A 17,535-nucleotide genomic window follows, 5' to 3' on the forward strand; every position below is an offset into this window, starting at 1 on the left:
GCAATATATATATATTGAGTATTAGTAGCGTCGATAATAACAAATAAAACTAATTAGTGTTTTAGTCATGCGCAGTGCGTAACTTTATTGGCGTACAAAGAAGGCTATTGATTTCTCATATTGATGCCCAGCGTTATGTTAAGTGAGCTTTCACTTCATGGAAATCATTAGAGTTGTCGTGTCGCGGGGAAGAGATGTATTTACTGAATACCGTCTTACTTCTCGTCCGAGGGACATTGGTGTCTGGTGAGTACATGATCAGGGATATATTCCAAACACAGTCAGTTTTCAACCAAACTTCAACTTGAATCACAACTTTTTACCACATGATACTTTGTCAAGAACATGTTATATGTCCGATGAAACGTTAATGGGTGTTATTGAGTGTCAAGGCCACATATTACATAAACTGCCCTCCTTTGATTAGTATGTCCATTGCTGTTAATATTATATCTGGCACATACCCGTTTGTACTAGATGTTTATGTCCATTTGCCCGGTTGCATACATTGTATGTCACGTCATGCCGTTGGTTTGTTCAGGCTTAGTTTACTCAGTGGGGCGGTGGGGTGGCCTAATGGTTAAAGCGTTGGCTCGCCACGCCGAAGACCCGGGTTCGAATCCCCACATGGGCACAATGTGTGAAGCCCATTTCTGGTGTCCCCCGCCGTGATGTTGCCGGAATATTGCTAAAAGCGGCGTAAAAACCAAAATTAGTCAGTCAGTAGTTTACTCAGTCTGTTTTGGCAATTGGTGTTGGGTCAATTACTCTTTACAAAAAGTGGTGGATCATGAAATACAATGTTTATTAAGTATAAGGACAAAGGTAAGTGTTGTCAAAAACGTTTTTGGGTTTATTACTGTGAAGTAAACATTTGTGATGTTTGTAAGAACAAGGGCGGCACGCAGGGATTTTCACGTTGACCGCATTTGGAGAACAATGGACAAAATCTGTGATGATAAGCATGCGGGTAAGCCTAAATTCGCAAATGGAAAATGTAAGAAATGGTACAACGTAGTGATATACATAAAATATACCAGAGTTTAGAGAATATTTTACTTTATTCCTGATATGGCAACAAAACAAAAAATAATTTCAACAATAAAATTCATTGAATTGACATTTTAGCACAAATCATTTTAATCAAATCATTTTTTACTCATGATAAAACAATTTCATAATACATAGTACACATCCAGTCTTCACTGCAGTTTCATTAAGTATGAAACTGTGTCTGCCACGTACGCAAGTACACCTATTCTGCCTGCAGACAAATAATCATCGGCATTGTAAAATATATTTATGTTATATGTATCATAGCGGATAATTATACCTTTATATTATTGAGATTCTTGAGAGGCATTTAGAAGTTGGTGAATATATAAGACGAGTATATGGATGACAACTTCTTCTTTATTGTATAACACCACGTTTCTGGGCTACTTCTTGCCCCTTTACCCATCGATACATAGATATTGCCCCTTCATCAGGTGATTGTCTGAACCGTTAGTCCCTTATCAGACTTCCAAGCACACTCTTTTTATGCCTTAACTCATTCGTCTACATATTGGCAGCTTTTATACTCATATCCATCTCAGCATGCAATAAATTCTGCATAGCACACTTCAGCGCACACTGATGGTTTTGGATCCAAATGGATTACGTTCTGCACCAAGCAATATCGCACTGAACTTTCCAGTTCCAAAAATTCGGTTATGACTTGTAACGTAATGAATCAGACACTAAAATTTACGGCGGGGGAACACTAGCAATAGGATCCACACACCCAGCGCTACCCCAACCGCAGTGATCGAAGAATCGGTGGTGTCATAGTATCCTTGGCCTGGGCGACAAGATTTTCTCAACCAAAGAAATGGAGGGAATTTGAAGATTTGATTTTGACCCGTCGCATTCTAATCAGAATGATTATTAAATGGTGCCGAATCTGAGCAATTCATGACTGTAAACACAGACGTACACCTACAAGATTACATTATGGGGTATCTTCTGACTCTGCTTTACACAAGAATGCCATGGATTAGGTGTCACAGTGTCTTCCAACAAGTGAACATTTTGTGGATAGCCTGTATGTCCCTGGTACATTATAAGTTGTTCACTGGTCACGAAGGGGACATGGGTTGATGTACCCTCGATGTTTCTTTATGTTCCCTGAGCTCGCTGTTTCTTTATGTTCCCTGAGCCCGAAGGGCGAGGGCAACATAAACAAACATTGAGGGTACATCAACCCATTGGCCCCGAGGGACCAGTGAACAACGTATTTATCTTACTGAACACCTTAATGTCATTTTTGAATTTCTTGAAGCACGGGTACAAATCTTTTTGTAGCCATCGCTAGATTTTGCTGAAAAGAAAACAGATTTAGAGTTATCTTCCCTCCATTGATTTGCATTCGCAAAACATCGGTAATTTCCGTACATCATTACGCGATATCCATTGTACATAGAATCAAATGTAAACATTATTAGATATTGGTTAAAATTATTAACAATGCCCTCATACAGATTGCCAAGAAAATGTTATGAAATGATGATACTATATGATAGTCATGGAAAACGTAATTGTGTAACAGACATAAAACACTTATTATCATCTATCGGCTTCGGCAATGCCTGGCATGAACAATTTGTAGAATCTCATTCTCACTTTGTCTGTGCAGTTAAACAAAGACTTAAAGATATATTCCTTAAAAATTGGTTAACTAGTCTCTCATTATCTAATAAATGTTTTTACTACAAAATGATAAAAGATTCCATGTATACAAAATATTATCTTTCAGTCTTGACCGTAAGGAAATATAAATCTTCATTGGCGAGATTCAGCTGCTCCGCGCATGATTTATATGTTGAAACAGGGAGATACCAAAGGCAAAGTATTAAGAAAGAAAGTAGAATCTGCCCAATGTGCAACTTACACGAGGTCGAAGATGAGTTTCACTTTTTATGTGTTTGCCCAGCATACTTATCGTTAAGAAATAGATATATAAAGAAATATTATTATGTACACCCTGAAAGGGATAAGTTTATATCATTGATGAATAATTCCAGTAAAACACATTTAGAAAGATTGTCCATATATATTCATAAAGCTTTTATTCTCAGAAAGAATGTTCTACTACCCGCACATGATTAATCAATGTACTACAGGCCTGTGGCCTTTCAGTATGAAATAAAGATTGATTGATCGATTCAATGTAATTCGAGGTAAAGAATTCCTACTACGAAGTACCAAATGAGTTACCATTGACAGCGGGGTACATTGAAAATAATAGAAGAGCGCTCAACCAGTCAGAAAGCGACATTTATGTCAGAGGTAAGATAAATGACAGTAATCACCTGAAGAACATTAACAATGCGTTTCAACGATTGGATTCTTATGCCATATAGGGGTTCAGGTGATCCTGACACGGCCAGGCTGGTAAGGCATATAATCACACAAAACCCAGACTGAAAATAGGACTTCTCCCAGGAACTCCTGCCTACTCAAACCCACCAAGAACTTTTCGGATATGTGAAGATTCCCAAACACTGCAGCCTTCTCCATTACCCAGAGTGTCAGAAAGGTTGTGTTCCTGTGAGAAAATCTCCTAACATTATTCAGCAGATTGGGAGGTGTAAACATCCCCATTGAGATGGGGGAAAGATGGGCGACTCGGTACTTGGAATGCAAGCGTTATATTTCGTGAACCAGGTCCGCATATTGCCTTGTTGTTCCTGAACCTTGTCATTCCACTGATGTCAAAAGGGACAATAATGTTCAAAACAAGGTCGGGTTTGTTGGCCTGGATAAATACTACATGTAATTGTATGTGTTGTTAATGACGCCCCTTTAAAAAGTAGCAGTACCCCATGTTTATCTAAAAGTGACTGTGTTTCTGTTAAAACGGTGTCGGAAACCCCTACAGTGATGCATGTATTTAACGTCTACTTCTGATATGGAACTCGAGCCAACCATATCTCTAATACAGGTACCCGCTTAGATGTCTAATCATAGAACATCTGTACCCAAGATGGTGCATCACATTTCATTCGAGTTACATTACAGTAAAATATCTCACAGGGTCATGTCTTCTCTGACCCGTGAATATCCGTGTTAGAATTAGTCTTCAGTAACCCATGCTTGTAGTAATAGGCGACGAATGCGATCGGGTGGTTAGGCTCGCTGACTTGGTTGACACATGTCATCGGTCCCATTTGTGTAGAGCGATGCTCATGATGTTGTTCACTGGATTGCCTGGTCCAGAGTCGATTATTTACGGACGGCCGACATATAGCTGGAATATTGCTGAGCGCGAGTTAAACAACAACCTAATGTAAATCATGTCTTCTTTTTGTGTTCAGTCAAGGAAAGAATATGCACGAGGGTCTCTGAGAAAAAGATCTTTGTGTAATATGTTCAAGCACACGGGACCTTCAATCTAACCTTATATAATGTCCTATGTTGATGGGAATAAATCTATTTCACATCCAAACAAGGTGTATTCGAAAGAAAGCAAAGAGTATGCGCTGTGTGTAAGAAGTTGAAGAAGTATTTGTGCCCTTCTACATGCACTGACAACGGAGTGTTTTGGTGATATACATGTACATTACTGACATTGGCATGTTTGTATGCAGTTATCAGCAAAACTGCAAATCATCGATAGTTCGATTGTTTGCAAAACGCTGCACTGGTAAACATTGCGTTAATACATCAAATTCTGATGTCCTTCAGGTCTAACCTGTTAATGTTGTCTCTTCGCCTCCTTGTATTCTTATGCTGTTTTTTTGTCTCCTGACATTCTTCTGAGTGAACGAGATATATGCTAGCTAGTTTTAACTCAATCTGTGATAATCTAGTGTTTTTACTGTCCTTCGTTGACATGGTTTTATATATTATATGTATGTATTATGAATTTAGAACTAGTTTTAGTCACGATATGGCTGAAATATTGCCGATGTGACTTTAAATGTTAACTCACTCACTCACTTCTGAGTGAACGAGTTAAACTTTTACGTTGCATTTGCATTATCGTAATCAAAGCGAAGAAACCTAGTTCCGTTGTAAATACAGTTATATCTGAAGGGACTTTCGTTACATACACATTTCAACATTACAGTGGTATTAACTATAACACCAATTTTAAACACAGTGAGTTAATTAATATATACATATATACTAAAAGAACACGGTAACTGTGCATAACACAGTAACATAAAATAAAATAAAATTTATTTGAAACGTTATAAAAATAACCCTAAACAAACATGTAGCAAGGCACTTTGCGTGTACTTTGATGCCGCGTATCGCGCATGTGCACATTGAACACAATGTACGTATTCACTTTTGGCATGCTGTTTGACACCTGATATTGACGGACGGTTGAACGGCTGATTATTCCCAAGCCTCTGAATGTTGTGGAAAACGCGTTATTTTCAACGTAAACTGCGCAGTGGGTATTCTAGGAGACTGGAATGGCCCAAAATGAATGGCCAGCCATTTTGGTATCCATCGCAACACAATCTCATCTCTATGGAGACGTTTTCAACATAACGGGAACAGGAGAGATTTGTCTCGGACCGGCATTGGGCTTACCCATCTAAGGAATCGATTCCAGACTGCCAGTCCAGTCCTGACTACTCGGACCATTCCTGGCTTACGTGCAATCAGTTAGAGGACTTACGGAACCGACTACAACGTTCTGGACAATTTTGCTCCAAGGTCACCGACAGGCACGTCTTACCTGGTGCAGACAGCATTTACGGTACGGTACGGTACATGAGATAATATTGGGTTGGTGTTTTGTTTGCTGACGGGTCGAGATTTTATCTGAACTCAGATGGCATTGCAAGGGTGGCCAGACGGTGAACGGCGGGCGTTGTTCAACGGCGACAGTTTGGTGGCGTTAGCTTTATGGGGGAAAATCACATCTCATGATAAGACACAACTTATTCACGCTTCAGCAACAGTGCTCATCGATATATCACTCGTGTTTTGACAGATTTCCTGAGACATCAGAACATTCTGGCACACCCCGGGCGTGTTGTTTCTCCGGACCTTTCTTATATCGAGCACGCTTGAGATGAAATGGAGACACGTTTACGTCAAGCCCAGAATCACCCATTGGCGTTAGCTAAATTTGGACAAAAGGTGGTTCAGACATGGAAAAACATTCCCCAACCTTTATTTAATCGCTTAGTGTCTATGCGTCGTCGTTGTCAAGCCTGCATCAACGCCAATGGTGTACTCACACGATACTGAATTAGTGAACTGACTTTTGACACTACATCTCTTCACGGTGCCTTGTGCCAAATCATACAAATCATACATCATCGATGTTATCCTGTCAACAGTTAAACAGTGATTAAGGAAAACACAACATCATGTTATTATCTTGTAACATTAAAAAAAGGCATCACATCAAACCATTTACAGATACATTATTCCAATAGTATACACAGTGGAACCTGTAAAATCCGACACTCACTGGGACCGGGAAAAAATGTCGGATTATACAAAGTGTCGGATAATATCATGAAATTAATGCTTAATATATTTTTTCTTGGTAAATAAAGGGGGGGGAAAACTAATTCTGTATTTACATGTACACTTGATTGATATCCTTCTACCATCAGTGGCAGCCAGGACTTAAAGTCATCAACACATTTACAATAAAGACCAATGTATTGAAGGTGAATCTCTCATCCAGAGATGAAATCACAAGAGAAACTACATGCTAGACATAAAATACATAGGGTGGAAGCCCTGTCCACGCGAAATGTGGAGTTGCCCCAAAGGCAGGCAACTCCATTTCCTCGCTGGACAGTGAAGGACGAACATGTAGCGCAAGATCAATGGTAACTTTTCCCTTGCATTTTCATTATTTTGCAAGTATATCAGCTTTTGCTATTTGGCAGAGGAGTCTAAAAATTTACAGATCTTTCTGTAATAGCTTAACACCCTCTCTATGTATTGCAATTGTGCGTTAAGCGAGGGCACCCTCCTGAGTGTTGAAACAAGATCGCAGAAAATGATCGTTTCAACACGAAATATGACAACCCCAGCACGCCTTTTATTGCTGTCAATTCTTATATATAGTTGTTTTAGGTCTTCATTCACAGTTTAGGCTTTAATGCGTGTTTTTTCTGTTATCGTCAAAAAATCAAACTGTACATTTTATATGAGGTGCTCACATTTAGGAAACAAACTGTCCATTGCGTTGTGATTTTACTGTCCAGGAGTTGACAGTATGTAGTTTTAACAGTCATTACGATCAGTTATTACGATTTTGTATGATCAAGTACGATTGTACACCCATATTGCAGTTTGCTCGACAGGGGTTTAATGTTAAAAAAACCCATGTACGATCAGAACAAATATACATCTACCCCAGGAATAAACAAGCCCTGGGATCCGTTTCACAAAGCGCTCGTAAACCTAAAATCTCGTAACTTTTCTCGAAGCATTCGTACTTACTATACTGTAACAATGACTTACGATAGTTGAAGCGCTTCCACCCTGTGAAATAGCCCACTTTGGAACCTACTTTCCAAGCTGCAAGGGCTATGTGTGAGAGGACATTTCATTATAATTATATATTATAACTGACATATGAACATGATAACGCTACGGCCCACAATGCAGTTTGCTTCCATAAGTTGTCATGGAGCTTCCCGTTCCGCAGACTTGAAGCCGACCAAACTCACTGGGGATGAGTGAGTGAGTTAAAATTTAAAGTCACTTTGGCAATATTTCAGCCATATCGTGACTAAATCAAGTTATAGATTAATATAAATTAAAGGTAAATTATAAAAACCTGTCGAGGAAGGACAGTAAAACATCTAGAATTTACAGAAATTTAAAACTCGGATCTAAATCTAAAACATTATAACTATACAAGACAATACGATATAATAACAGGCTTTAGATTGCCAACACCTGAAGGTAGATCACCATACTAGGGACCATGGGGACTTATCACTGGGGATTAGCTGGACAGACGAGTGCAAGAGAACATTGTTCAGCAATAGACCCTGTAAGAATTGTACAAACACCAAAGGATACGATACGTCTTCCGGTTTGAGTGTTCCGACAGGCGCCGCTGTCTATGAGCCCTAGGAGATCACACTCGTTATTGACTTCTTCCATTCTAACAATTCAACAATGTGAAGTGTCGGGTAATGGGATGTCATGCATTATTTTATATATAAAATGATGCCGCAGTCCACTTTTCATTGATTTTATTGTTACCTGTATGAAAACTAGGGCTGCGCAATATAACCGGTTTACCGGTATTTACCGGTTCAGACATGAAAACGATACGTATTGCGATACGCTGATCGAAAACCGGTATTTTGACTTGCATTCGGAAAACTTCGTAACATTCGGAAATCTTCGGATATTTCCTTGTTTCATTTGTGCCAAATATTATTCACATTCCTATTTTATCACGATGAAGAGTTGTTATTGAAGCCTTATCAAGCATAGTGATTTTTCTGTGTTTTGCTCTATAAATCAAGCATTAACTCGATTATAAGTAGTTTTTTGTTTAAAAATACTTCATGCAATATATTGCAATACATATCGCAATACATGCTTTCGCATCGCAATATATCGCAATATGAAAATTCTCTGCAATACCCACCCCTAATGAAAACAATCAGATACACATCGCATTGCATGATAATGCCCAAACTTATTCCAATGATGAATATACTTCAACAAGTGACATGATTTAATTTAGTTTAGTATATAAGTAAGTTGCAAATCCTCATTCATTTGCAGTTCCTCATGCAAATCTCCTATTTCTATGGGAGTTAACTTATAATTGCACAACGAGCAGCGAAGTTCCTGTGATAGTTAAGGGGCATTCCTTTGTCTGGCGGACACGTAGTTTTCTTTTCAACTTGTATTCAGTGAATGTTCTTTGATGCCTGAGATTCATAGGACCCGTGAAGATCCGGTTTAGAATTGGTCTTCAGTTACCCATGCTTATCGTAAGAGACAACTAAAGGGATCGGGTGGTCGGGCTCGCTGACATGGTTGACACATGGCATCGTATCCCAACTGTGTAGATCGATGCTCATGATGTTGATCACTGGATTGCCCGGTCCAGACTCGATTATTTACAGACCGCCGCCATATAGCTGGAATATTGCTGAAAGTGGCGTTAAACAACAACCAATCATTCAATGATATTCAGAGAACATATGTGATGGAATCATTGCTTTTCTCTGCAAGATAGGGGCAGTGGGTTTACCTAGTGGTTGAAGCGTCCGCACGTCACGCCGAGTAACCGGGTTCGATTCCCGTCATGGGTACAATGTGTGAAGCCCATTTCTTGTGTCCCCTGCAGCGATATTGCTGGAATATTGCTAAAAGTATAAAACTAAATTCACTCACTCTCACTTAGCAAGATAGCAAACATGTCCAAGCGGTCCCTTTTGTAAAACTGTTTCTCTCTATACATCTGCCAGGTGCCCTCAACAACCTAGCCCTGGGGAAACCCACGAAGTCTTCAACCTTCACAAACAACAAAGCCAGAGCAGTAGATGGCAACAGGGAAGCAGTTTTTTCAAGAAATTCGTGTTGGGAGAGCCAAGACCACGACATGGAGCCGTACTGGATGGTTGACCTTCAAAGTCACTTCTTTGTGGAATACATAACTGTCACCAACAGAGTGGATTGTTGCGGTGAGAAAGTAAACCTGTGTGGTTTGCATTTGTGGTATATGTACTAGATATAACACTTTCTTTATGTTCAGACTGCATCAAAGTTCTGATTCCATTCTTGCAAATGCTACCCCATTCTGTGATAAAGTTTTGAGATATAATTAAAAAATAACCCAAACAAATTGCATTTCAAATTTGTGCTGAAAATATTCCAAAATCAGAGCTGAGCCAAGTTTTGAAATCTCTCACAATCATATCTTTTTATGATAAGTGCTAGTTTTAGTGAGTGACTGAGTGGGTTGATATTTATCGTCACATAGGCAATATTTCAGCCACATCGTAACGAGAACAAATTTGACATTTATAAGGTAGAATTGTATAACATAAAACCTGTCAAGGGACAGTAAAACAACCAGAGTATCACAGTTAGATTTAAAATTAGAATTTAAGGTAAAGATAATAGCACTTTTCGGACAATATACAATTCATAAACATCGCAAGCAGGTGAGGGTAGATCACCATACTAGGGACCATGTGTCACGTTTGCTACCTGCTTTGATCCTGGTTGTATTTACATCGTCCCTTCAGACGTTGGTGATTGTGCTCAACTTTCGCCATCACGTCACAACAAAAATATCCTACTAAATTTACTTCGAATGTTTTAGTCTTACTTCCCTCTTAGGAGGACAACAATTTTATTTTACTTCAACCACCTTTGAAGGCACAGCCTCTGCTAGTTTTAGGTCACCTTCTTTGATACTTTAGTTGTTTTACTGTCTATGGACGACATGTTTAATAGTTCACATTATAAGTTGTACCGGTATCGGATCAAAATATGGCAATTAGCCAATACCGGGTTTAGAGTTATCACCCTTCCATCGATTTGCTTTCGCAATACATCGGTAATTTCCGTACTTCATACGTGACTCAATTATTCGAAATAAAGAAGTGCCAAATGAATTCCCACAGTTCGGCATTCCAAGCGGGTAACATAGAAAATGCTACTCGCTTGTAAGCGTGGTACACTGAAAATAATAGGTGAGCGCTCAGCCAATAAGAAAACACATGTATGTGTGAGGTAAGATAAGTATTCCTAATTGATATGTAAAAAACATAGCTGAAATATCACCAATGTGACGTTGTCAGCAATTAAGATTGAGTTAATCCCCGACATAATGTGGTAATTAAAGACCGGAGTTGTATTTTTTTACAATGATGGCATAGAGTTCATGATACCAAACACAATCAACTATATACTGTAATACCCATTTCAAATCTTGGACTTGGTGTGTTCACAATAATCAGTTCAACTCTTTCGTTAGTTTAGTTAAACAATGTGTAACTCAAGGCCTGAAAATCTAATTTGGGCAGTACAGTAATAGAGGAAAAACTATTGTTATAGTTACTCAGAATATCGTTGAATCTTCCAGGTGATTTTTGGCAATCCAGTCAAAGAGGTAAATATATTCGGTATTATTAGTCAGACATGCTCACATCTTTCAGGTGAACGAATGCATGACTTAAAGATTGAGGTCTTCGCGGATGATCCCGTACTGGACCCCTCAGCTCCCTCACGTCTATGTGCCACGTATGATGGACCAATGGCTGCTGGGGCAACAGAAAATATATCATGTTCTTGTGCTGCCCAAGGGCGTTATGTCAGAATTCGGGGTCTTGACAGAACGGCATATAATGATCTATTAACACTGTGTGAAGTGGAAGTGTTTGAGCGAGAACAAATACGGTGTAAGTAATTTACTCTCAACTTGATATTAATAAAATCGAAAAACACACTTGCTATGATCCTTTATATGATTCTGATTAAAATATAAGCTTGTGTTTATAAACAACTTTCAAACTATAAAAGATCAACTGCCTTAGACCGATGTTTGCACAAATGGACTTGGTACCTGGCACAAACACTTCAAAAGTGTTCTCTTTAAAACACGGAGGTATAAAGCACAATTAGAACATGGAATTCCTAGAGACATACTTCTGATGTGTCTATTTTGTACACTCTCTCCACATTTCTACTGTAAACAATCCACAATCCCCGTCAGACAATTTAAAAAAAATCAAGGGTTCAAGATGTCCTTTGAAATCTTCATAGAATGAGCTGGAAAAGCGACTATGAGGATGTGGCATATGGGCTATATGAGAAAGTGCAGTTCCTTGATGCTTTCAAAATACCTGGCATCATCTCCACTGGATATTGATTCATAAATGAACGTTTACGATGAAGTCTGAAAATTACATGAAGTATGATTCTGTGCTAGCGTTTTTTCATGATTATGTAATGTTCGATCGTCTCTGAAAGCCAATCAATCAAACCTTTGTCTTTTTTGTTGCAAATGTGAGGTGTACGGGTGCATGTGTGATCGATACATCTTTGTTGGTGATAATTTAAGACTCAAGTCTTTCCTGATCAGAGAATCAATGTCCCTGATGACGATCAATGGCAGTGGAACTGAATTTCTGCTGTTCAGTACTGATTCCAAATAGACTCTGTTTCCTCGATCTTATTGCCACATTCAGTTTTCACACGCTGATAAGATCCTCACTATTGAAGTTGATTATTGAGACCTGCGACCCGCTCAGAAAATATCAGTCAGCTGAATACTGATCCCGGGCACTACCCAGAACCTGGGGTGTTGATTAAGTCTCTTCCAGATGAATGAAGGTACAGCCTTCTGGTTAACATGAAGTAAGGTTCCTCAGGAAACTACAACATATTTCGAATACTGCATCCGCTTATCGTGTAACTCCTGTACTGCACTGGCTCCCAGCTGTGGCTACAATAGATTGCAGGATATTGAGTAAATTATGTTGTGGCTATCGGCGTTATTGGCGTAGCAACCTTTTTCAAATTCCAAACCTAGCAACAACCTCTAATTGTTTCAACTTTGAAATTGAATTATTTATCTTCCCAATCCTTTCTTACTTTGTACCGGGGCGGTGGGGTAGCCTAGTGGTTAAAGCGTTGGCTCGTCACGCCGACCACCCGGGTTCGATGCCCCACATGGGTACAATATGTGAAGCCCATTTCTGGTGTCCCCCGCCGTGATATCGCTGGAATATTGCTAAAAGCGGCGTAAAACCATACTCACTCAGTCACTCATATTTTGTACCAAAGTTTTGAAAGTCAGAACTCTTTACTGCAGGATATCAGGGTTTCGATAATTGCCAGTCCCCCAAATCATTAAATCAAACACATTTCGAATACTGCACCCAGGCTTATCGCTGGATGCAATACATTATCTCGCGTAACTCCTGTTCTGGCTCCCAGCAGTGCCTACAACAGATTGTAAGATTCTTCTGTGAAACAGCTTGTTCATATGTGTTGGACGTACCAGCCTCTTTCAAGTTCCAAACCAGCCAACAAGCTCTATGTATCTCAACTTTCAAATTGAATTATTTTCTCCACAGTCCTTTCCTATTCTGCAACAAAGGCATGGAGCTCGGAACTCTTTACTGCTGTCCAAGTCCCCGAAGTCCCTCAATCATTCTTGAAATCGCTATCTCTTTAGTTAAGTGTCCCTCACAACAAATTGAATGACGTTAGCATTTTCCATGTTAACATCTGATGACAGAAGCGAAAGGTTCTGAAGTAATGAAATGTTGTATTTGGAAGCTGCCAACTGTGGCAACAGGCAACAACTCCTTAAGAAACCTCTTAGAAAACGAAACTGAAACTTGTCCCCACAAATGATAACATGTATTGAAGTTCAGCTTTTAAGGTTTTTGGGAGATGGAATTGATATGAGATTTGATACCTAGCCTTCTGCAGAGAACCTCAAACATTTGGGGGGAGGTTGTTTTGTTTTGTTTTTTGCTGCTTCCAATTGTTCTGATCCCAAAGTTGATATAATGCTTTGTATGTGAAAAAAAACTGTTTCCATTGTTTGTACTTCTTGTTGGCAATGTGGCAAGTGAAGGGAGCCAGATTGATGGAGTCTCATCAGATTGTCCTATGCAGATACTATGATCGGGGTTATCATTGGTGTACAGCTACCCATGCTTGTCATAAAAGGCGACTAACTGGATCGGGTGGATAGGCGCGCTGACTTGGTGAACACATGCCATCGCATCACAATTTCGTAGGTCGATGCTCATGCTGTTGATCACTTGGTTATCTGGTCCTGACTCAATTATTTACTGACATCCACCATAAAGCTGGAATTTTGCCGAGTGCAAACAGACACATCTTACACAGATTTAACAATTTACAGAATGACGTCATTCAGCTATATAATAGTTGAGTGAGACGTAAATTGATTCAAATCATCTACACATTAAACGCAGATACTTGCGGAACTATAACCCTGATATATTATGTTTTGCTCAGGATTCGTCCTCTATATCTTTAACCGTCTTCATAGGTTTCAGCACCGATCGTCACCGTTTGGAGGGAACCAGGTACGTCGGTGATGTTGTCCCAGTTGATGTCGTATCTGCAGCTGAATGCAGCACCTACTGCAGTTACAACATAACCTGCGTCGGCTTCAACTACAACTACAACACGCAAGGCTGTGAGCTTAGGCTGGGATCTGCCGATGCAACAAGTGATAATGACTGGTTCTATTTCTTCCAAAACTTATGTCTGTGAGAAACACACTGGTGTGTTCCAGAATACGAGAAGACTGGATCACAATATCGTCTCTGATGCATCGTCCATCGTATTTCATATAACAACGCAGCCATGCTTCTTGCAAACTTCTTGAAAACTGGGATTGTTTTCTTCCACCTTTCAAATCTGTCAGGCCCTGCCACCCATGAGGGGCTAGTGTTTAAAGTCTTCGCTCGTCATGACTCTAAGACCAGGGCTCGATTCCCCACATGGGTACAATGTGCGTGGTGTTTCCTGGCGTGATATCGCACGAATATTGCTAAAAGCAGTGTAAAGCTAAACTCACTCACTATCATCAAAGCATGTGGTAGTTTATTGGTACTGTTTCTCTGGAGAAATTCTTTGAAACAGTAACTTGTCTCCAATAACTGTACTATTTGTGATTCAGAACTTAGTTTTGCAATAAAATCTTTGTTTAAACCTGTTTCATGTTTAAAACGAAGAGAGTAAATAATGACAGGATCAGCTGGAATTAGTGTTCGACATATAGTTGAAGTTAAGTTTTGAGAGTTGAAGGCTGTCCCCCCCTCCTGCCATGCACCCTTGGCTTTAGATGCTTTGCCACTCTGAACAATATATGCTGTGATGTGTCTATTCAAAAATTGAAACAATAACTTTGTCTGGAAATTTGAGTAGAAATCTACACGCAGAAGAATTCAGTGTGAAACCAACCAAGTACATTGTGAAATTATCTAGATTTTCAGATCATTATAACTTTATTACATAATACTGCAGTACGAATAACAGTACACAATTCGACGACAGTATATAATGAGTAAGTTGGTTATATATTGTTGACAATTCGCAAAATTTAAACCACATTGAAAAGAACTTGTAAATATTAACGGGCGGTGGGATAGCCTAGTGGTTAAAGCGTTGACTCGTCACGCCATTTCTGGTGTCCCCCGCCGTGGTGTAGCTGGAATATTGCTAAAAGCGGCGTAAAACCAAACTCAGTCAGTCAGTCTAAATATTAACAAAATCAAAGTAAGAGTTCTTAACACACCGGGCGGTGGGGTAGCCTAATGGTTAAAGCGTTGGCTCGTCACGCCGAAGACCCGGGTTCGAATTCCCACATGGGTACAATGTGTGAAGCCCATTTCTAGTGTCCCCCGCCGTGATTTTGCTGGAATATTGCTAAAAGCTGTGTAAAACCAAACTCAGTCAGTCAGTCAGTCTTAACAGACCATACCATATATAGACACACAGTCCATGAACTAACCTGGGTGATAAAATAAATAAACAAAAAACACTGAGTTCCCAGCAATATTCCAAAATCAACATGAACTTTTGAACATGCAGTTTATTTTCGGCCACGTACTGAAACCATACAGTCGTTTTCCTTTCAACATTCTAGGCCTCAGTAAAGCTTTCAAGAAGTTTTATGGTAGACACGTTGATGGAATTTCCAAATTTGATGCATTAGTGACAAAAATGATGTCCAATGCAATTACCTATTCAGACTCATATTGTTGTAGTTCCCAAACAAACAAACAAAACAAAACAAAAAACATTACATCATACCACTGCCACCAATCATTTTACATAGTAAAGCAATCACAAACCCCATATTGAAAGTAAATATAATGTATGCCTAAAATGATTCATAGATGCCATCACTCGCAAACTCATTCTCACAATCACTCATTACGCATTCTCTCACTCATTATTCACCCAATCACACACATAATACCCCACCATTCACATACACTCACATAAACACCCTTAATATCATCACATTACAAATGTCAGCCCTCTAAAACAGTTTATACAATTATGTTGCACACACCGTAGGGAATATTCAAAAATCAATGCAAATGTAGCCGGGCGTGGTTTATGTATGTACAGCCACTGGGCTGTTGGTCAAAGAGTGTCAAAGATGGTAGATAGGCTGAAAAGAGTAAACCTCCTCCATTAGAATTCACGCAGAATATTATGTATATGATATATTCTATTCACACTTTGGTAAGGATCAAATCATGGATTCAACAGAAAACTATTATGTCAAATTTGGTTTAAATATCTAAGATTATAGTAAGCATGGATCCTAGGTTTCAGTGTGTAAAGGGGCGGTGGGGTAGCCTAGTGGTTAAAGCGTTGGCTCGTCACGCCGAAGACCCGGGTTCGAATCCCCACATGGGTACAATGTGTGAAGCCCATTTCTGGTGTCCCCCGCCGTGATGTTGCTGGAATATTGCTAAAAGCGGCGTAAAACCAAACTCAGTCAGTCAGTCAGTTTGTCAATTCATCTTGTGGACCGACATGATTGGTGTCATGAAAACCATTTTTATGGTTACTCATGTATCAAGTGCATAAGGTTAGCGTAAAGTAACCGTTTTCGTAAAGAGAGTTACCATATTATTATTTATCCAGTTTTAAAAGGATAAAGTTTCAAATTATAAATCTACGTTTAAGTAAAGTTGTGCATTTTGTGGATCCTTAGCAAAGTGTGAGTATTATAATTTAAGCATGAGGGCAGTGCTTGGCTACAGAACATGGCTGAAGACCATGTGTTAAGTCAATGAAGCAAAACGTGTACCTTGCTGCACAAACAATCACATGCAAATAAATTGCAGAAATTATTGTCACTGCTGGTATAATGAAACTAATCATGGAGTGTGTTGTTGTTACCGCATCTGGGTATTTCAGTTCTCTAGTGGAAGGCTATGAGTTCTCCTGCATTTAGGTTTCTGACCCTGTTACACTGCTTCACAAAGTTGGGTTCGAACCGTATTGATCTGTCCGTTGCTGCCCTACATGGGCACATTACCAGACACCTGAGATACCACACATCGCAAATCTTTGGGCGCCATATCTGATTCGACCTCTCCAGATCGGTTCGGTACTGCCTTACTCACGGGATATAATACCTACCCCGACAACTCGTCGAAGATACAGGAGAAACAGCAAACCTGACACGTACATATATTTTCAAACTGGTTGCAAACTCTTACCTTTTAAACAAGTTGTTATATTACCCGACTCGATGGACCCCAAGCTCACGTCCTAGACACATACAATGGTCTCTCGAACCACAGACCTACAACACAGACAAACACCCCTTAAACATACAACGCATACCTTGTACTAATTGTGATCTTGACAGGCACATGAAGAGTACTTGGAATCTGTAAACGCAACATACACACTTGAATATTCCTAGAGAAACGTGTTTGCTGGTCAAGAATGGTTCGTGGACTGCAGATTGTGGGTTTAATTTGGTGTACATATACACCAAGAGTA

General features: G+C 39.5%; 1 protein-coding gene across 1 annotated transcript; it reads left to right on the forward strand.

Moving 5' to 3' along the window:
• The first annotated feature begins 172 nt into the window (after nucleotides 1-172).
• Nucleotides 173-14,675, forward strand: LOC124266901 (fucolectin-like). Its single transcript, XM_046701739.1, has 4 exons — nucleotides 173-246; nucleotides 9,471-9,686; nucleotides 11,169-11,411; nucleotides 14,045-14,675. Exons 1-4 carry the CDS (start codon nucleotides 195-197, stop codon nucleotides 14,269-14,271), a joined length of 738 nt encoding a protein of 245 aa, XP_046557695.1. The 5' UTR covers nucleotides 173-194; the 3' UTR covers nucleotides 14,272-14,675.
• Nucleotides 14,676-17,535: the final 2,860 nt, after the last annotated feature.

This window comes from Haliotis rubra, unplaced genomic scaffold (assembly GCF_003918875.1).
Source record: "Haliotis rubra isolate DU_JTF1 unplaced genomic scaffold, ASM391887v1 Scf1288, whole genome shotgun sequence".
Lineage (NCBI taxonomy): Eukaryota > Metazoa > Mollusca > Gastropoda > Lepetellida > Haliotidae > Haliotis > Haliotis rubra.

Coding starts and splice junctions, on each gene's coding strand:
- LOC124266901 (XM_046701739.1), top strand. CDS start 195: ATGTATTTACTGAATACCGTCTTACTTCTCGTCCGAGGGACATTGGTG. Junction 247..9,470: donor CCGAGGGACATTGGTGTCTG/GTGAGTACATGA, acceptor TACATCTGCCAG/GTGCCCTCAACAACCTAGCC. Junction 11,412..14,044: donor TGAGCGAGAACAAATACGGT/GTAAGTAATTTA, acceptor CCGTCTTCATAG/GTTTCAGCACCGATCGTCAC.